The 19,866-nt window shown below is 70.3% G+C and overlaps 2 protein-coding genes across 2 annotated transcripts; both read left to right on the top strand.

Annotated features, from left to right (window-relative positions):
* Window positions 1–1,738: 1,738 nt before the first annotated feature.
* POLR3GL (RNA polymerase III subunit GL) lies at window positions 1,739–8,586 on the top strand. The gene is made up of 7 exons (XM_054179323.1): window positions 1,739–1,880; window positions 3,207–3,336; window positions 4,965–5,033; window positions 5,154–5,210; window positions 7,408–7,481; window positions 8,290–8,403; window positions 8,486–8,586. The coding sequence occupies exons 1-7, from the start codon at window positions 1,761–1,763 to the stop codon at window positions 8,570–8,572; spliced, it is 651 nt and encodes a 216-aa protein (XP_054035298.1). The 5' UTR covers window positions 1,739–1,760; the 3' UTR covers window positions 8,573–8,586.
* A 515-nt stretch (window positions 8,587–9,101) lies between these two features.
* LOC128899654 (uncharacterized proline-rich protein-like) lies at window positions 9,102–18,514 on the top strand (the record flags this gene model as incomplete). The annotated part of the gene is made up of 2 exons (XM_054179319.1): window positions 9,102–9,215; window positions 18,462–18,514. Coding segments are annotated over 2 exons (167 nt in total), but the record flags the coding sequence as incomplete, so codon positions are not given.
* Between the last annotated feature and the right edge of the window lie 1,352 nt (window positions 18,515–19,866).

The raw sequence follows: 19,866 nt of genomic DNA, 5'->3' as shown, positions 1-19,866 counted from the left end.
ACAGCAGGGTTGGGGGGCACAGTGACATGGGGCTGGGGGACATGGGGCAGAGGGGATGTGGGATAGAACACAGCAGGGTTGGGGGGCGCAGTGATATGGGGCTGGGGGACATGGAGCTGAGGGGATGTGGGATAGAACACAGCAGGGTTGGGGGGCACAGTGACATGGGGCTGGGGGCCATGGAGCTGAGGGGATGTGGGATAGAACACAGCAGGGTTGGGGGGCACAGTGATATGGGGCTGGGGGACATGGAGCTGAGGGGATGGGGAATAGAACACGGCGGGGTTGGGGGGTGCAGTGATATGGGGCTGGGGGCCATAGAGCAGAAAGGATAGGGGACAGAACACAGAGGGTTGGGGGGCACAGTGATATGGGGCTGGGGGACATGGAGCTGAGGGGATGGGGAACAGAACACGGTGGGGTTGGGGGGCACAGTGATAGGGGGCTGGAGGGGGGTCTCAGTGATGTGGGGCTGAGGTCCATGGGGAAGAGGGGATGGGGGGACAGAACACAATGTGGTTGGGGTCCCACTGGCATGGGGCTGGGGGCCATGGGGCAGCAGGGCTAGGGGACAGAAGACAGTGGGGTTGGGGGTCACAGTGCTGGGGGGCGGGGGGATTGCAGAGCCATGGGGCTGGGGGCTATGGGGTAGAGGGGCTGGGGGTGTCACAGTGCTATGGATCTTGGGGGCCATGGGGCAGAGGGGATGTGGGACAGAACACAGTAGGGTTGGGGGGCACAGTGACATGGGGCTGGGGGCCATGGGGCAGAGGGGATGGGGGACAGATGACAGTGGGGCTGGGGGTGTCACAGAGCCACGAGGTTGGGGGGGGGTGTGTGTCATAGTGCCATGGGGTGGTGGTCACAATGTCGTGGGGCTGGGAGCAGAACACGGTGGGGTTGGGGGTCGCAGAGCCATGGGGCTGGGGACCCCCAATACAGTGGAGCTGGGGGCCACAGCGGGGGGGGGGGGGTCCCAACACAATGGGGTTGGGGGTTGGGGGGAGCAAAGGGACGTCGGAGCCCGGGGGGCAATGGGACTTGGGGGGGGGGGGGGGACACACATATCCCAGCAGAGCAGACCCCAGGACAGCCCCATGGGGCCGGGGCGGGCGGGGTGGGGGAGCTGTGGGGCAGCGAGTCCGCAGTGCTGGGGCTGGGACGCTGCAGGGCTATGGGGAGGGGGAGCTATGGGGCAGGGAACCCCTCCATTTTCCCGCCCCCATCCCCATTTTCCCGCCCCCATCCCCATTTTCCCGCCCCCATCCATTCATTCCTTCACCCATTCATCCCTTCCCCTTTCGCCCCGCCTCTCTCTCCGCCCCCTCTCAGCCCTGATTGGCTCCGGCGCGCAGCTCGGGCCCCGCCCCCTTCCCCGCCCTCACGGCGCCGCCGCCGCCGCCGCCGCCGGAAGCTGCTGCGCCTGCGCCGGGTGAGTACCGGCCCCGGGATTGGGGGGGGGGGCAAGGAGGAAACGGAGCCCCGGAGCCCCCCAGCGACCCCCTCCCCGCGTCCCGTGGGGCTGCTCCGTGTCCCCTCCGTGTCCCCTTCCGTGTCCCGAGGGGATGCGGCCGTGGGGAGGGATGGAGGCACGGGGCGGGGGGGGGGACCCCCCCCGCCCCGTGCCTCCATCCCTCCCCACGGCCCCTCGTGTCCCCCCCCCCCCCTCAATTCCCCTCGTGTCCCCCACACCCCCCCCCTTTATGATCCCCTCCCAACAGTGACCCCCCCGCCTCCCCGGGGACCCCTCCCCCCCAGCCATGGCAGCGCGGGGCAGGGGCAGGGGTCGAGGCCAGATGACCTTCAACGTGGAGGCTGTGGGCATCGGGAGGGGGGAGGCGCTGCCCCCCCCCACGCTGCAGCCCCCTCCCCTCTTCCCGGTGAGTTCTTTAGGGGGGGGGTTGGGGGGCGGGGGGAGCGTCCCCCCCCCAGCACTGACACTGACACCCCCTTTGTGCCCCCCCCTTGACCCTCTGTGCCCCCCAACACCCCTTGTGCCCCCCCCGACCCCTTGTGCCCTCCCCTTGACTCCCTGTGCCCCCCTTGACCCCGTGTGCCCCCCACTCACTCCTTGTGCCCCCCCTTGACCCCCTGTGCCCCCCTCCCACTCACTCCCTGTGCCCCCCCGGACCCCCTGTGCCCCCCCGGACTCCCTGTGCCCCCCCTTGACCCTCTGTGCCCCCCGACCCCCTGTGCCCTCCCTTGACTCCTTGTGCCCCCCACTCACTCCCTGTGCCCCCCTTGACCCTCTGTGCCCCCCGACCCCCTGTGCCTCCCCTTGACTCCCTGTGCCCCCCCGGACCCCCTGTGCCCCCCCTTGACCCTCTGTGCCCCCCGACCCCCTGTGCCTCCCCTTGACTCCCTGTGCCCCCCCGGACCCCCTGTGCCCCCCCTTGACCCTCTGTGCCCCCCCTTGACTCCCTGTGCCCCCCTCCCACTCACTCTCTGTCCCCCCCCTTCACCCCCTGTGCCCTCCCTTGACTCCTTGTGCCCCCCCGACCCCTTGTGCCCCCCACTGACTCCCTGTGCCCCCCACCCCAAAATCTTTCCCCCTCCTGACTCCCTGTGCCCCCCTCCCACTCCCTGTGCCCCCCCTTGACCCCCTGTTTCCCCCCTGGACCCCCTGTGCCCCCTCCTTGACCCTCTGTGCCCCCCCCGACTCCATGTGCCCCCCTCCCACTCGCTCTCTGTGCCCCCCCTTGACTCCTTGTGCCCCCCTTGACTCCCTGTGCCCCCCCCCGACTCCCTATGCCCCCCCTTGACTCCCTGTGCCCCCTCCCACTCACTCCCCGTGCCCCCCCTTGACTCCCTGTGCCCCCCGACCCCCTGTGCCCCCCCTGACCCCGTGTGCCCCCCCTTGACTCCCTGTGCCCCCTCCCACTCACTCTCTGTGCCCCCCCCGACTCCCTATGCCCCCCCTTGACCCCCTGTGCCCCCCGACCCCCTGTGCCCCCCCTGACCCCGTGTGCCCCCCCTTGACCCCCTGTGCCCTCCCCGACTCCCTATGCCCCCCCTGTGCCCCCCTCCCACTCACTCCCTGTGCCCCCCCCCCCTCCACCGGCACCCCTATTGTGCCCCCCTTTAACTCCCTCCGCCCCCCCCCTTCCCCGTCACCCCCTTTCCCCCTCACCCCCCCCCCCCTTTCCCCCACCCCCCCCTCACTCCCTGCCTGTGTCCCCCCCCGGGCCCCCCCCGGCCCCCCCCAGCCGCTGGAGCTGCGGGCGGTGGCGCTGCGGGGGGGGGAGCAGGCGGAGTACACCCTGGCCCTCAAGCAGGAGCTGCGGGGGGCCATGAAGACCCTCCCCTACTTCATCAAGCCAGGGCCCCCCCGCAGAGGTAGGAGCTGGGGGAGGGGCCCGAAGGGGCTGCCCCGCCCCCCCTGCCCCGCCCCCTCCGCCCCGCCCCGCCCCCTTCCCCCTCCCCATGTGATCAGAGTGGGAGGGGGGAAATGGAGGCTGCCCAATGGGAGCCAAGGGTCTGCACTGGGACCACCCCCCCCCAGCCCCACTACATTGGGACCCTCCCCCAGCCCCATTGCACTGGGACCACCCCCCCCCAGCCCCACTACATTGGGACCCCCCCCCAGCCCCATTGCGCTTGGACCCCCCCAGCCCCAGTACATTGGGACCCCTCCCCCCCAGCCCCACTACATTGGGAGCCCCCCCAGCCCCATTGCACTGGGACCCCCCCCACCAGCCCCACTACATTGGGACCCCCCAGCCCCAGCCCCATTGCACTGGGACCACCCCCCAAGCCCCACTCCATTGGGACCCCCCAGCCCCACTGCACTGGGACCACCCCCCCCCAGCCCCAATACATTGAGACCCCCCAGCCCCAGCCCCATTGCACTGGGACCCCCCCCCCCCCCAGCCCCATACATTGAGACCCCCCAGCCCCATTGCACTGGGACCACCCCCCCCCAGCCCCACTCCATTGGGACCCCCCCCAGCCCCACTGCACTGGGACCACCCCCCCAGCCCCATACATTGGGACCCCCCAGCCCCAGCCCCATTGCACTGGGACCACCCCCCAAGCCCCACTCCATTGGGACCCCCCCCCAGCCCCATTGCACTTGGACCCCCCCAGCCCCATGGCACTGGGACCCTCCCCCCAGCCCCACTTCATTGGGACCCCCCCCCAGCCCCATGGCACTGGGACCCCCCCCCCCAGCCCCATACATTGGGACCCCCCAGCCCCACTCCATTGGGACCCCCCCCCCAGCCCCACTCCATTGGGACCCCCCCCCCAGCCCCACTGCTCTGGGACCCCCCCAGCCCCATTGCACTGGGACCCCCCCCCCAGCCCCACTACATTGGGACCCCCCCAGCCCCATTGCACTGGGAGCCCCCCCCCAGCCCCACTGCTCTGGGACCCCCCCCCCAGCCCCACTACATTGGGACCCCCCCAGCCCCATTGCACTGGGACCCCCCCAGGTACACTACACTGGGACCCCCCCTCCCAAACCCCAGTACATTGGGACCCCCCTCCCCAACCCCACTGCATTGGGACCCCCTCCAGCCCCATTGCACTGGGACCCCCCCCCCAGCCCCATACATGGGGACCCCCTCCAGCCCCATTGCACTGGGACCCCCCCCCCAGCCCCACTGCTCTGGGACCCCCCCCCAGCCCCATTGCACTGGGACCACCCCCCCAGCCCCATACATGGGGACCCCTCCCGCCAGCCACACTACATTGGGACCCCCCCAGCCCCATTACACTGGGACCCCTCCCTCCAAGCCCCCAACCCCGGGACCCCCCCAAGCCCTTTCCTCCCCCCTTGCCCCCTCCCCCATTTCCTCTTTCCACTTTCCCTGTCCCCCCCTGCCCCTAAAACCCCAAACCCTGAGGCCCCCCCCCCAAAAAACCAACCCCCTGGGGGCCTCTCCCTCCTTCACCAACCTCCCCCCCCAGCCCCCCCTCCCCCAGCCCCCCAGCCCCCCCCTCAATTCCTCCCCCCCCCCCAGACATCGAGAGGTACTCAGACAAGTACCAGCTCTGCAGCCCCATCGACAGCGCCATCGACTGGCAGCCAGGTGAGGGGGGGGCAGCGACCCCCGGGGGGGGGGAGGGGGCACACAGGGACCCCCCCGGGGGGGTGGATGGCAAGAGGAGACTGACACCCCCCCCCCTTAAAACTTTACCCCCCCTCCAAGACTGGAGAAGGCTTCCCAGGGAGCTGAAGATCCGAGTCAGGAGGCTGCGGAAGGGCAGTGAGTGACACAGACCCCCCCCGGGCTGCTGTGTGCCCCCCCCCGGCTCCTGACCCCCCCCCCCGGGCTGCTGTGTGACCCCCCCGGCTCCTGACCCCCCCTGGCTCCTGACCCCCCCCCCGGGCTGCTGTGTGACCCCCCCATGGCTCCTGACCCCCCCCCCCGGGCTGCTGTGTGCCCCCCCCCGGCTCCTGACCCCCCCCCGGGCTGCTGGGTGACCCCCCCTGGCTCCTGACCCCCCCCCGGGCTGCTGTGTGACCCCCCCCGGGCTGCTGTGTGCCCCCCCCCCTGGCTCCTGACCCCCCCCCCGGGCTGCTGTGTGCCCCCCCCGGCTCCTGACCCCCCCCCGGCTGCTGTGTGACCCCCCCCCGGCTCCTGACCCCCCCCCCCGGGCTGCTGTGTGCCCCCCCCCGGCTCCTGACCCCCCCCCGGGCTGCTGTGTGACCCCCCCCAGCTCCTGACCCCCCCCCGGGCTGCTGTGTGACCCCCCCCGGCTCCTGACCCCCCCTGGCTGCTGTGTGCCCCCCCCTGGCTCCTGACCCCCCCCCCGGGCTGCTGTGTGCCCCCCCCGGCTCCTGACCCCCCCCCGGCTGCTGTGTGCCCCCCCCGGCTCCTGACCCCCCCCCGGACTGCTGTGTGACCCCCCCCGGCTCCTGACCCCCCCCGGGCTGCTGTGTGCCCCCCCCTGGCTCCTGACCCCCCCCCCCCTGGCTGCTGTGTGCCCCCCCTGGCTCCTGACCCCCCCCCTGGCTGCTGTGTGCCCCCCCCGGCTCCTGACCCCCCCCCCCCGGCTGCTGTGTGACCCCCCCCGGCTCCTGACCCCCCCCCGGGCTGCTGTGTGCCCCCCCCTGGCTCCTGACCCCCCCCCCCCTGGCTGCTGTGTGCCCCCCCTGGCTCCTGACCCCCCCCCCTGGCTGCTGTGTGCCCCCCCGGCTCCTGACCCCCCCCCCCTGGCTGCTGTGTGCCCCCCCCGGCTCCTGACCCCCCCCCCGGGCTGCTGTGTGCCCCCCCCGGCTCCTGACCCCCCCCCCCCGGGCTCCTGACCCCCCCCCCCCCGGGCTGCTGTGTGCCCCCCCCGGCTCCTGACCCCCCCCCCCCGGGCTGCTGTGTGCCCCCCCCGGCACCTGACCCCCACCCCGGGCTGCTGTGTGCCCCCCCCGGCTCCTGACCCCCCCCCCCGGGCTGCTGTGTGCCCCCCCCGGCACCTGCCCCCCACCCCGGGCTGCTGTGTGACCCCCCCCGGCTCCTGACCCCCCCCGGGCTGCTGTGTGCCCCCCCTGGCTCCTGACCCCCCCCCCGGGCTGCTGTGTGCCCCCCCTGGCTCCTGACCCCCCCCCCCAGCTCCTGACCTCCCCCCAGCTCCTCATCCCCCCCCCCCCCAGGGCTCCTGCCCCCCCCCAGCTTCCTGTCCCCTCCTTGTCCCCCTTTGTACCCCCTCCTGTCCCCTCCCTTCCCCTCCTGTCCCCTCCTGGTCCCCTCCTGGTCCCCTCCTGTCCCCCTCCTGTCCCCTCCTGTCCCCTCCATCCCCTCCTGTCCCCTCCTGTCCCCTCCTGTCCCCTCCTGCCCCCTCCTGCCCCCTCCTGTCCCCTCCTGTCCCCCTCCTGGTCCCCTCCATCCCCTCCTGGTCCCCTCCTGCCCCCTCCTGCCCCCTCCTGTCCCTCTCCTGTCCCCCTCCTGGTCCCCTCCATCCCCTCCTGGTCCCCTCCTGTCCCCCTCCTGTCCCCCTCCTGTCCCCCTCCTGGTCCCCTCCTGTCCCCTCCTGTCCCCTCCTGTCCCCTCCTGTCCCCTCCTGTCCCCTCCTGTCCCCTCCTGGTCCCCTCCTGTCCCCTCCTGTCCCCCTCCTGTCCCCTCCTGTCCCCTCCTGTCCCCTCCTGCTCCCTCCTGTCCCCCTCCTGTCCCCTCCTGTCCCCCTCCTGTCCCCTCCTGTCCCCTCCTGTCCCCTCCTGTCCCCTCCTGTCCCCTCCTGTCCCCTCCTGGTCCCCTCCATCCCCTCCATCCCCTCCTGTCCCCCCATTGTCCCCTCCTACCCTCCCTTGTCCCCCCCTGCCCCCCATCCCCTCCCCTCCCCCCCTGTCCCTCCCTGTCTCCTGCCCCCCTCCTGCCCCCCCCCTGTCCTCTTCCTGTCCCCAGCACGGAGCCAGCCTGGGACCCCCCCGGGGCGAGGGGGGGGAGGGGTAACTCTCATCCCTCCCCCCAGGGGCCACTGCCCTTGTCCCCAAGTGCCACCAGCGCCCCCCACTGGACAAGGAGGAGGCCATTAAGAAGCTGGAGGTGAGGAGGCCGAAGGGGGGGGGGCCCAAGGGTGGGCACCCAAGGGTGACACTTTGGGGGGGGGGTCCCTAGGGGAGTGACCCAAGGGTGACATTTGGGGGGGGGCCTAAGGGTGGTGACCCAAGGGTGACACTTTGGGGGGGGGGTCCCTAGGGGGGTGACCCAAGGGTGACACTTTGGGGGGGGTTCCCTAGGGGGGTGACCCAAGGGTGACACTTTGGGGGGGTTCCCTAGGGGGGTGACCCAAGGGTGACACTTTGGGGGGGACCCAAGGGTGACACTTTGGGGGGGACCCAAGGGTGACACTTTGGGGGGGTTCCCTAGAGGGGTGACCCAAGGGTGACACTTTGGGGGGGGTCCCTAGGGGAGTGACCCAAGGGTGACACTTTGGGGGTGACCCAAGGGTGACACTTTGGGGGGGGTCCCTATGGGGGTGACCCAAGGGTGACACTTTGGGGGTGACCCAAGGGTGACACTTTGGGGAGGGGGTCCCTAGGAGGGGTGACCCAAGGGTGACACTTTGGGGGGGTCCCAAGGGGGGGTGACCCAAGGGTGACACTTTGGGGAGGGGGTCCCTAGGAGGGGTGACCCAAGGGTGACACTTTGGGGGGGGACCCAAGGGTGACACTTTGGGGGGGGTCCCAAGGGGGGGTGACCCAAGGGTGACACTTTGGGGGGGGACCCAAGGGTGACACTTTGGGGGGGACCCAAGGGTGACGCTTTGGGGGGGTTCCCTGGGGGGGTGACCCAAGGGTTACATCTTGGGGGTGACACCTTGGGGGTGTCCCCTGCCCCCTCCCCTCCCCAGAGCCTGGAGAAGAAGGAGGAGGAGGTGACCTCGGAGGAGGAGGAGGAGAAGGAGGAGGAGGAAGAAGGGAAGGAGGAGGAGGAGGAGGAGTACGACGAGGAGGAGCACGAGGAGGTGAGGGGCGGGGCGGGGGGCGGGGCGGGGGGCGGGGCCAGCGGCCGGGGGCGGCACTGAGCCCCCCCCCCGCCCTCCCCAGGAGACAGATTACATCATGTCCTACTTCGACAACGGAGAGGACTTCGGGGGGGACAGCGACGACAACATGGACGAGGCTGTCTACTGACCCTGCCCCCCCCCGGGGCACCCCCGGCCCCTGCCACCCCCCCGGGGCACCCCCGGCCCCTGCCACCCCCCCCGGGGCACCCCCGGCCCCTGCCCCCCCCCCGGGGGCACCCCCGGCCCCTGGCACCCCCCTGGGGCAGCACCGGCCCCTGCCACCCCCTTGGGGCACCCCCGGCCCCTGGCACCCCCCCCGGGGCACCCCCGGCCCCTGCCACCCCCCCCGGGGCACCCCCAGCCCCTGCCACCCCCCCAGGGCACCCCTGGCATCCCCCGGGGCACCCCTGGCCCCTGCCACCCTCCCGGGGCACCCCCGGCCCCTGCCACCCCCTTGGGGCACCCCCGGCCCCTGCCACCCCCCCGGGGCACCCCCGGCCCCTGGCACCCCCTTGGGGCACCCCCGGCCTCTGGCACCCCCCCGGGGCACCCCCCGGCCCCTGGCACCCCCTTGGGGCACCCCCGGCCCCTGCCACCCCCCCGGGGCACCCCCGGCCCCTGCCACCCCCCCGGGGCACCCCCGGCCCCTGGCACCCCCACCCGGGGCACCCCCGGCCCCTGCCACCCCCTTGGGGCACCCCCGGCCCCTGGCACCCCCCCCGGGGCACCCCCGGCCCCTGCCACCCCCCCTGGGGCACCCCCGGCCCCTGGCACCCCGCCCTGGGGCACCCCCGGCCCCTGCCACCCCCCTGGGACACTGGGGTCCCCTCTGTCCCCCACTGTGGGACACTTGGGTCCTCTGTCACCTGCCTTGGGACACCTGGGTGCCCTCTGTCCCCTGTCACCCCCTCTGGGCCATTGGGGTCCCCTGTCCCCCACTTTGGGCCATTGGTGTTCCCCTGTCACCCCCTGGGGGTCACCGGCGCCCCCCTGCCACCCAGCTGCTCCCCTGGGGTCCCCCTGTCCCTGTCCCCCTCCCCCCCGTCTCCGGCCCTCGCTGTCCTCCGTCGCTGCCCTTCCCCTGGCAGCCAGCAGGTGGCGCTCGGGCTCCAGGCAGCGCGGCCGGGGCCGGGGCCGGGGCCGGGGCCGGGGGCTGCCGGGGGGGGGAGGGGGAGCCCCGGAGGGGACATCCCGGGGGGGGAGGGGGACACCGCCAGGGCCCCAGCGGGAAAGGACCTCCCCCCGCTCCCCCCCCCCTGCGCCCCCTCACCCCCCCCCCCCCCCCCCCCCCCCCCCGCGCCCCCCCCTCTCACACCCCCCCCCCAGCCTTGTCCCTTCGGCCCCTTCTGGAGCCCCCCCCGGGTCCCCCCCCCCAGTTTTTGGGGCAGCTTTTGGCCACTTGGGGTTTTTGGAACTCATTTTGGGGAGATTAAAGCAGATTTGGAGATTCTGGGGGGGCTGCCTCTGCCCCGGGGGGTGGGGACCCCCCCCCCCAAGATGGGGACCCCCCCATGAAGTTGGGGACCCCCCCTCAATCTATGGACCCCCCCGTCAGGCTGGGGACCCCCTCCCAAGTTGAGGACCCCTTCCCCAAGTTGGGGACCCCCTCCCCAAGCTGGGGACCCCCCCCTCAAGTTGGGGACCCCCCCCTCAAATTTGGGGACCCCCCTTCAAGTTGTGGAAACCCCCCCTCAAGTTGGAGGAGCCCCCCCCCATGAAGTTGGGGACCCCTTCCCAAGTTGGAGACCCCCCCCCTCAAAGTGGGGACCCCCCCCTCAAGCTGGGGCCCTCCCCACCCAAGTTGGGGACCCTCCCCCTCAAATTTGGGGACCCCCTCCCAAGTTGAGGACCCCTTCCCCAAGTTGGGGACCCCCCTCCAAGTTGGGGACCCCCTCAAATTTGGGGACCGCCCCCTCAAGTTGGGGACCCCCCCTCAAGCTGGGGACCCCCCATGAAGTTGGGGACCCCTTCCCAAGTTGGAGACCCCCCTCTCAAAGTGGGGACCCCCTCCCAAGTTGAGGACCCCCTCCCCAAGTTGGGGACACCCCCTCAAGTTGGAGGAGCCTCCCCCATCAAATTGGGGACCCCTCCCCAAGTTTGGGACCCCCTCCCCAAGTTGGGGACCCCCCACTGAAGCTGGGGACCCCTTCCCAAGTTGGAGACCCCCCCTCAAATTGAGGGCCCCCTTCCAAGTTGGAGACCCCCCCTCAAAGTGGGGACCCCCTCCCAAGTTTGGGACCCCCCCCCTCAAGTTGGGGAACCCCATTCCATCTGGGGACCCCCCCTCAAGGTGGGGAGCCCCCCGAGTTGGGGACCCCCCCCTCAAGTTGGAGGAGCCCCCCCCTCAAATTGTGGACCCCTTCTCAAGTTGAGGACCCCCCCTCAAATTAGGGACCCCCTCCCAAGTTGGGGACCCCCCTCAAATTGGGGACCCCCACTGAAGCTGGGGACCCCTTCCCAAGTTGGAGACCCCCCCTCAACGTGGGGACCGCCCCCTCAAGCTGGGGAACCCCATTCCAGCTGGGGACCTCCCCTCAAGTTGGAGGAGCCCCCCCCTCAAATTGAGGACCCCCTCCCAAGTTGGAGACCCCCCCTCAATCTAGGGACCCTCCCTCAAGCTGAGGACCCCCCCTCAAGTTGGAGGAGCCCCCCAATCAAATTGTGGACCCCTCCCCAAGTTGGGGACCCCCCCCCCAAGCTGGGGCCCTCCCTGCCAAGTTGGGGACCCCCCCTCAAAGTGGGGACCCCCCTCCCCAAGTTGAGGACACCCCCCCTCAAATTGGGGACCCCCCCTCAAGCTGCGGCCCTCCCCCCCAAGTTGGAGACCCCCCCTCAAAGTGGGGACCCCCTCCCCAAGTTGAGGACCCCCCCCTCAAATTGGGGACCCCCCCTTCAATCTGGGGACCCCCCCTCAATTTGGGGACCCACTTGGGGGGGGGGGAAGGATTTATTTGGGGGGGGGGAAGGGTTTGGAGTCATTTCAGCTATTTTGGGGGGGGGGTTAGGAGTTGTTTGTGCAGCCGGGGGGGGCGGGGCGGGGGCGGGGCGGGGTGGGGCAGGGCGGGGGCCGCTCACGTGAGGCTCAGGTGATAGGGAAGTGCCTCCCAACCTCTGCCCCCCCCCGGGGCAAAGCTTCCTGCCCGGAGCCGGCTCTCAGTCCCTGCCTGGGGCTTAGCCGCCCCCCCCCCCCCGGGACCCCCACCCCCCCCCCCCAGGCAGTGTCCCCAAATGGGAGCCAGGGACCCCCGCAGGAGGAGTCCGGGGGGGGGCTGCTGCTGCTTGCCCCCCAGCCTGGGGGGGGGGGACACACACACGGACCCCCCCCCAGGGCTCCCTCCCAACCTTTCTCCTCCTGCTGGGAGGGGGCACAGAGCCCCTGCGGGATGGGGATGGAGGGGGGGGGGAGATGGACTGGGGGGGGGGGGGGGGATGGGGGGCAGTGGGAGGGGGTCCCGAGGGTGTTGTGTGTGAGGGTGTGGCGCCCCCCCCCCCCCCCCCCCCGCCCCCCCAGACCCCAATCCAAGGATCAAAACTGGGATGCTCCCTGTGGACCCCCCCCCCAGCAGCCCCCTCCCATCCTACCCCTGTGCCCAGCCCCCCCCAGCCCATCCCTGTGCTCAGCCCCCCCCAGCCCCCTCCCATCCTGTCCCTGTGCCCAGCCCCCTCCCCAGCCCATCCCTGTGCTCAGCCCCCCCAGCCCCCTCCCATCCTACCCCTGTGCCCAGCACCCCCCAGCCCATCCCTGTGCTCAGCCCCCCCCCAGCCCCCTCCCCAGCCCATCCCTGTGCTCAGCCCCCCCAGCCCCCCCCCAGCCTGTCCCTGTGCTCAGCCCCCCCGCAGCCCCCCCCCAGCCTGTCCCTGTGCTCAGCCCCCCCCCAGCCCCCTCCCCATCCCATCCCTGTGCTGAGCCCCCCCGCAGCCCCCTCCCCATCCCATCCCTGTGCTCAGCCCCCCCCAGCCCCCTCCCCATCCCATCCCTGTGCTCAGCACCCCCCCAGCCCCCTCCCCTCCTGTCCCTGTGCTCAGCCCCCCCAGCCCCCCCCAGCCTGTCCCTGTGCTCAGCCCCCCCCATGCTATCCTCAGCCCCCCCCCAGCCCCTTCCCCTCCCTCTCTCCCCTTTCCCCTCCCCTCCCTTTCCTTCCCTTGGCCTTATCCTGCCCCCAGCCCAGCCCTGGCTTCCTCCCCCCCCAAGTCGCCACTGCCCCCCCCCCCAGGTCCCCATTGTCCCCTTCCAGCCCCCATTGTTCATCCAGTCCCCACTGTCCCCTCCCCAGTCCCCATCGTCCCCCCCTAAGCCCCTACTGCCCCCCCCGAGTCCCTACTGTCCCCCCCCCAGCCCCTACTGCTCCCCCAGTCCCCTCGCCGGTCCCCAGTGTGTCCCACCCCGAGCCACCATTGTGTCCCTCCAGCCCCCATTGTCCCCCCCCCAAGCCCCCACTGCCTCCCAGCCCCCACTGTCCCCCCAGCCCCTACTGCCCCCTCCCAGCCCCCACTGTCCCCCCAGCCCCTACTGCCCCCTCCCAGCCCCCACTGTCCCCTCCCAGCCCCCACTGCCCCCCCCAGCCCCCACTGCCGCCTCCCAGTCCCCACTCTCCCCCCAGTCCCCACTGCCCCCCTACTGCCCCCCCAGCCCCTACTGTCCCCCCCAGCCCCCACTGCCCCCCAGTCCCCACTGCCCCCCCAGCCCCTACTGCCCCCTCCCAGCCCCCACTGTCCCCCCAGCCCCTACTGTCCCCTGCCAGCCCCTACTGCCCCCTCCCAGCCCCCACTGTCCCCCCAGCCCCCACTGCCCCCTCCCAGCCCCCACTGCCCCCTGCCTGCCCCCACTGCCCCCTGCCAGCCCCCACTGCCCCCTCCCAGCCCCCACTGCCCCCCCAGCCCCCATTCTCCCCCCCCAGCCCCCACTGTCCCCCCCCCCGGCGCTGCTCTCCTGCCCATAGTTGGCAGTGCCAGCCCTGACCCTTCCCCCAGTTGGGCACCGGCCCTGGCACGGCGCCAGCAGGCCCTGGGCACAGCGCCGGGCACGGGGGGGGGGGGGGGAGGGGGGAAGAGGCTGCAGGATGACGTCACCGTCCCGGGGGGGGGCTCGGGAGGGAGCCGCTGGGGGGAGGCTAAGCGGAGGGGGAAGGGGTGGTCGTGGGTGGGGGTCAAGGGTGGTCGTGGGTGGGCAAGGGGGGGAAAGGTCAAGGGTGGTCATGGGAGGGGGTCAAGGGTGGGCAAGGGGGAGGGGCTCAAGGGTGGTCGTGGGTGGGCAAGGGGGGGAGGGTGGTCGTGGGTGGGGGTCAAGGGTGGTCGTGGGTGGGCAAAGGGGGGGAGGGTGGTCATGGGTGGGGGCTCAAGGGTGGTCGTGGGTGGGGGTCAAGGGTGGTCGTGGGTGGGCAAGGGGGGGAGGGTGGTCATGGGTGGGGGTCAAGGGTGGTCGTGGGTGGGGGTCAAGGGTGGTCGTGGGTGGGCAAGGTGGGGGAGGGTCAAGGGTGGTCGTGGGAGGGTGAAGGGTGGGCAAGGGGGAGGGGCTCAAGGGTGGTTGTGGGTGGGCAAGAGGGGGCTCAAGGGTGGTCGTGGGAGGGGGGCAAGGGTGGGGAGGGTCAAGCATGGTCATGGGTGGGGGTCAAGGGTGGTCGTGGGTGGGCAAGGGGGGGGAGGGGCAAGCGTGGTCGTGGTGGGCAGTGGGTGGTGGGCAGGAGGGGGTCAGGGGTGGCAGTGGGTGGTGGGCAGTGGGTGGTGGTGGGCAGGAGGGGGTCAGGGGTGGCAGTGGGCAGTGGGTGGTGGGCAGGCAGGAGGGGATCAGGGGTGGCAGTGGGCAGTGGGTGGTGGGCAGGGGGTGGGTCAGGGGTGGCAGTGGGCAGTGAGTGGTGGGCAGGGGGGGGTCAGGGGTGGCAGTGGGTGGTGGACAGACAGGAGGGGGTCAGGGATGCCAGTGGGCGGTGGGCAGTGGGTGGTGGTGGGCAGGAGGGGGTCAGGGGCGGCAGTGGGCGGTGGGTGGTGGGCAGGGGGTGGGTCAGGGGTGGCAGTGGGCAGTGAGTGGTGGGCAGGAGGGGGTCAGGGGTGGCAGTGGGCAGTGAGTGGTGGGCAGGGGGGGGTCAGGGGTGGCAGTGGGCAGTGGGTGGTGGGCAGGGGGTGGGTCAGGGGTGGCAGTGGGTGGTGGACAGACAGGAGGGGGTCAGGGATGGCAGTGGGCGGTGGGCAGTGGGTGGTGGGCAGGCAGGAGGGGGTCAGGGGTGGCAGTGGGCAGGAGGTGGTGGGCAGTGAGTGGTGGGCAGGGGGGGGTCAGGGGTGGCAGTGGGTGGTGGGCAGTGAGTGGTGGTGGGCAGGGGGGGGTCAGGGGTGGCAGTGGGCACTGGGCAGCAGCCCCAGCTGGGGCCAGAGGTGGCAGCCTGCCAGGTGCCCCTGCAGCCAGGGCAGCTGTTGGCTTCCTGCTGATAAGGCTTGGGCCAGGCTGGCAGTGCCAGATAAGAGCAGCCCCGGGGGGGGGGGGGGGCAGGGGGTGGGGGGGGCACAACAGGGGGCAGACAACAGCAGGGCACAGGGCCAGGGAAGCTGAGGGGCCGGGGGGGGGCAGCTGGTGCCAAGCAGGGCAGAGGTGACAGCGGCCAGCAGTGGCCTCCTGCCACCACCTCTGCCCTGCTTCCCCTAAAGGAGGAAGAGGAGGTGGAAGTAGTGGAGATGAAGCTCCAGGATGGCAGTGGTGGAGGAGGGGGGAGGTGAAGATGAAGGTGAAGGAGGTGGAGGAGGAGGTGAAGATGAAGGAGGGGGAAGGAGGAGGAGGCGAAGGAGGGGGAGAAGGAGGAGGTGGTGAAGATGGAGGAGGGGGAAGAGGAGGAGAAGAAGATGGAGGAGGAGGAGGAGGAGAAGATGAAGGAGGAGGAGAAGATGATGAAGGAGGAGGAGAAGATGAAGGAGGAGGAGGAGGAGAAGATGAGGAGGAGAAAATGGAGGAGGAGGAGAAGAAGATGAAGGAGGAGGAGGAGAAGATGGAGGAGGAGGAGGAGAAGATGGAGAAGGAGGAGAAGATGAAGGAGGAGGAGGAGAAGATGGAGAAGGAGGAGAAGATGAAGGAGGAGGAGGAGGAGAGCATCCAGCTGGCAGCCAGGCCCCAGTGGTGCCCCCCAGGGCTCAGTGCTGGGCCCCAGCCTGATCAATATCTTCATTGATGAGCTGGAGGGGGGGGATGGAGTCAGCCAGCAGCACATCTGCAGCTGACCCCCAGCTGGGGGCAGAGGTTGGGCAGTGAGAGGGCAGCAGAGCTCTGCAGGGGGCCCTGGGCAGGCTGGGCAGAGGGGCAGAGCCCAGCAGGAGGGCATCCAACAAGTGCCAGGGGCTGCAGCTTGGCCACAGCCACCCCAGGCAGGGCCACAGGCTGGGGGCAGAGAGGGACCTGGGGGTGCTGGGGGAGAGCAGCTCAACAGGAGCCAGCAGTGTGCCCAGGGGGCACAGAGGGCCAAGGGTCAGGCAGAGTGTGGGCAGCAGGGGCAGGGAGCTCATCCTGCCCTGTGCTCAGCACTGCTGAGGCCACAGCTGGAGTCCTGTGTCCAGCTCTGGGCTCCTCAGGGTAGGAAGGAGGTTGAGAGGCTGGAAGGGGTCCAGGGAAGGGCAACAGAGCTGGGGAGGGGTCTGGGGCACAGGGCTGGGGAGGGGGCTGGGGCACAGGGCTGGGGAGGGGGCTGGGGCACAGGCCTGGGGAGGGGGCTGGGGGAGCTGGGGTTGCTGAGCCTGCAGAGGAGGAGGCTCAGGGGAGACCTCATTGCTCTCCCCAGCTCCCTGCAGGGAGGCTGCAGCCAGGTGGGGGTTGGGCTCTCCTCCCAGGCACCCAGCAGCAGAACAAGAGGCCACAGCCTCAAGCTGTGCCAGGGGAGGTTTAGACTCGAGGTGAGGAGAAAGTTCTTCACTGAGAGTCATTGGCCCTGGGGATGTGCTGCCCAGGGGGGTGGTGGAGTCCCCATCCCTGGAGGGGTTCAGGAGGGGACTGGATGTGGCCCTTGGAGCCAGGGCCTGGCCATGAGGTCTGTGGGGACAGCTTGGACTCGATGCTCCTCGGGGTCTCGTCCAACCTTGGTGATGCTGTGATGGAGGAGGAGGAGGAGATGGAGGAGGAGGAGGAGAAGGAGATGGAGGAGGAGAAGGAGATGGAGGAGGAGAAGGAGATGGAGGAGGAGGAGGAGATGGAGGAGGAGGAGGAGATGGAGGAGGAGGAGGAGGGGCAGAGGAGATGCTGAAGATCCAGGTGGTGGTGAAGCTGAAGGTGATGAAGGCTGCAGGAGCCCAGCAGGACCCCCCCCTGCCCCCCTCCCCCTGGGGGTTGCCTTCAGACCTCCCACCCAGACCTCCTTTCTCCTGCCCAAGTTTGGTCACCTGCTGACCCAAACCTCCCCCAGGAGCCAGCACCCAAAGGCCCTGGGGTCACCCACGGGGGGAGGGGAGGGTCCTCCCCCCCCAGTGCCCACCCCGGGTGCCCACCCCCCAGCCCTGTGCCCCCCCAGTGAAGGCAGCCAGGCCAAGGCAGGTGCCAGCAAGTCTTTATTGAGCCTTCCTCACCCCCCAGGGGTAAGGGACACCAACCACAGGTACAAAAGTGAACCTCCCCTCCCCCCTCCCTCTCTCCCCCTCCCCTCCCCCCCCCAAACCCCCTCCCCATAAAAAAAACACCCAGTAAAAAACAACCACAAAAAAGAGATTTCCACACAAGGGTTTGTGTCCAGAGGAGGGGGCCCCAAGAGCAGGGACCCCCCAGAGCAGGGACCCCAAAGGAAGGACCCCAGAGCAGGGACCCCCTGAAGAGGGATCCCAAAGGAAGGACCCCAGAAGAGGGACCCCCCCAGAGCAGAGATCCCAAAGGAAGGACCCAAGAAGAAGGACCCCCAGGGCAGGGACCCCCCAAAAGAGGGATCCCAAAGGAAGGACCCCAGAGCAGGGACCCCCAGAAGAGGGATCCCCAGAGCAGGGACCCCCCCAGAGGGCTTCCCCTGCTGCAGGCCGAGGCTGGCAGCAGTTGGTGAGTGCCAGGCCTGGGCTCCCCTGGCCGGGGTCGAGGCCCCCTCCGAGGCCCAGCACCGTTGGATGGCTTCAGGACGGCTTCAGGATGGTTCCAGGAGCACCAAGGTGGCCAAGGAGCACCAGGAGGGAGCCAGGGGCCAGGCCCCCCCCCCCAGCAGCCCCCCCTGGGCCGAAGGCATCTCCGTGAGGCTCTCCCCCCGCTAAAGGCTTTGGGGGGGCTGCCATCTGTCCTCTCTCCAAGGGGTTGGGGGCTTCTCCCTCTGCCCCAACCCCGAGGGTCTCCTGCCCCCTCTTCTCCAGGTCAGGCCAGGGGTGGGTGGCAGGCAGGGCGCCCCCCCCGGGGCAGGTCCCCCCCGGGGCGGTGCAGCAGCAGCGAGCTCCAGAGTCAGAGTCCAGGCCAAGGCCTCAGCGCTGCCCTCACTGCACATTGCTGCTGCTGCTGCTGCTGTTGTTGTTCACACAGGGATCCACCTGGGGGCGCAAGGGGCTGCACTGAGGCCCTGCCCAGCTGCGGCCCCCAGCCCTGGCAGCGCCACCTTCCCCCCACACCCCCTCCTCCAGCCCAGCTGCACCCAGCCTCAGCATTGCCCTCTCACCCTAACCCCTCACCCCCTCCATCCCCATCCCCACTGCTCTCACCCCATCCATCTTCATCCTCACTGCCCTCTCGCCCTACCCCCTTCACCCCATCCCCATCCTCATCCCCACTCCTCTCACCCCATCCACCTCATCCCTACTGCTCTCACCCCCTCCATCCTCATCCCTACTGCTCTCACCCCCTCCATCTTCATCCTCACTGCCCTCTCACCCTACCCCCCTCACCCCATCCCCATCCATCATCCCCACTCCTCTCACCCCATCCACCTCATCCCCACTGCTCTCACCCCCTCCATCCTCATCCTCATTGCCCTCTCACCCTCCCCCCCTCACCCCATCCACCTCATCCCCACTGCTCTCACCCCATCCATCCTCATCCTCATTGCCCTCTCACCCTTCCCCCCTCACCCCATCCCCATCCATCACCCCCACTCCTCTCACCCCATCCATCCTCACCCCCACTGCTCTCACCCCATCTATCGTCCTCATTGCCCTTTCACTCCTCCATCCTCACCCCCAATCCTCTCACCCCCATCCATCCTCATCCTAGTTACCCTCTCACCCTACCCCTCACTCCTCATCCCATCCCAAATCCTACCCTTCCCTCCTCACCCCCAATCCTCTCACCCCATCCCATCCTCATCCTGGTTATCCTCTCCCCCTACCCCTTGCTCCTCCATCCTCATCATCCTCTCAACCCTATCCCTCACTCCTCATCCAACTCCTCCATCCCCACCCCCAATCCTTTCACCTCCTCCATCCTCATCACTCTCTCACCCTACCCTTTCCCTCCTCACCCCTCCATCCTCATCCTGGTTATCCTCTCACCCTATCCCTCACCTGTCCATCCTCATCACCCTATCCCTAACTCCTCACCCCATCCCATATCCCACCCCTCCCCCTCCTCATCCCCAATCCTCTCACCCCATTCATCCTCATCATTATCCTCTCACCCTATCCCTCACTCCTCATCCCACCCCTCCCCTCTTCATCCCCTCCCTCCCCCTCCTCATCCCCAATCCTCTCACCCCATTCATCTTCATCATTATCCTCTCACCCACTCCCCCACCCCCCAATCCCCCACCTCCATCCACCCTCACCCCACCTCATCTCCCTTCCCCAATCCCTCCTCCCTCCATCCTCTCCCCGCTTCATCCCTCCCCCCTCCCCCCCCCGGGTCTCTCCCAGCCCCCCTGCTGCCCCCTGCTGGCTGCTCACCTCGGTGTAGGTGGGGGGGGGCATGAACTTGAACTCGGGGGCGTACATGAAGATGGGGCTGTCGAAGCTGTCGGCCTCCTCCAGCAGGGGGGTGGTCGGGCTCTCCAGCCGGTGGTCCTCAGGGACTATGTCCAGGTAGCAGGGAGGAGCTGCCAGGCAGGGAGCCCACCTGTGAGCTCCCCCCCTGCCAGGGCTGCCCCACCTCCCCCCTGCCCGCCCACCCCCGAGCTCTGGGGGGTGCCCACTCCAGGAGCTCTCTTCTCCCTCTCTCCTCTCTGCCCACCCCCAAGGAGCTCTCTCTCCCTCTCTCCTCCATGCTCACCCCCCAAGGAGCTCTCTTCTCCCTCTCTCCTCTCTGCCCACCCCCAAGGAGCTCTCTTCTCCCTCTCTCCTCTCTGCCCACCCCCAAGGAGCTCTCTTCTCCCTCTCTCCTCTGCCCACCCCCAAGGAGCTCTCTCTCCCTCTCTCCTCTCTGCCCACCCCCAAGGAGCTCTCTCTCCCTCTCTCCTCTCTGCCCACCCCCAAGGAGCTCTCTCTCCCTCTCTCCTCTCTGCCCACCCCCAAGTAGCTCTCCCCTTCTCTCCTCTCTGCCCACCCCCAAGGAGCTCTCTCTCC

Source organism: Dryobates pubescens, unplaced genomic scaffold (genome assembly GCF_014839835.1).
Source record: "Dryobates pubescens isolate bDryPub1 unplaced genomic scaffold, bDryPub1.pri scaffold_111_arrow_ctg1, whole genome shotgun sequence".
Taxonomy (NCBI): Eukaryota; Metazoa; Chordata; class Aves; order Piciformes; family Picidae; genus Dryobates; species Dryobates pubescens.
The sequence above is the reverse complement of the archived record's forward strand: the minus strand, read 5'-3'. Positions and strand labels throughout refer to the sequence as shown.

Coding starts and splice junctions, on each gene's coding strand:
- POLR3GL (XM_054179323.1), top strand. CDS start 1,761: ATGGCAGCGCGGGGCAGGGGCAGGGGTCGAGGCCAGATGACCTTCAAC. Junction 1,881..3,206: donor AGCCCCCTCCCCTCTTCCCG/GTGAGTTCTTTA, acceptor GGCCCCCCCCAG/CCGCTGGAGCTGCGGGCGGT. Junction 7,482..8,289: donor AGGCCATTAAGAAGCTGGAG/GTGAGGAGGCCG, acceptor TCCCCTCCCCAG/AGCCTGGAGAAGAAGGAGGA.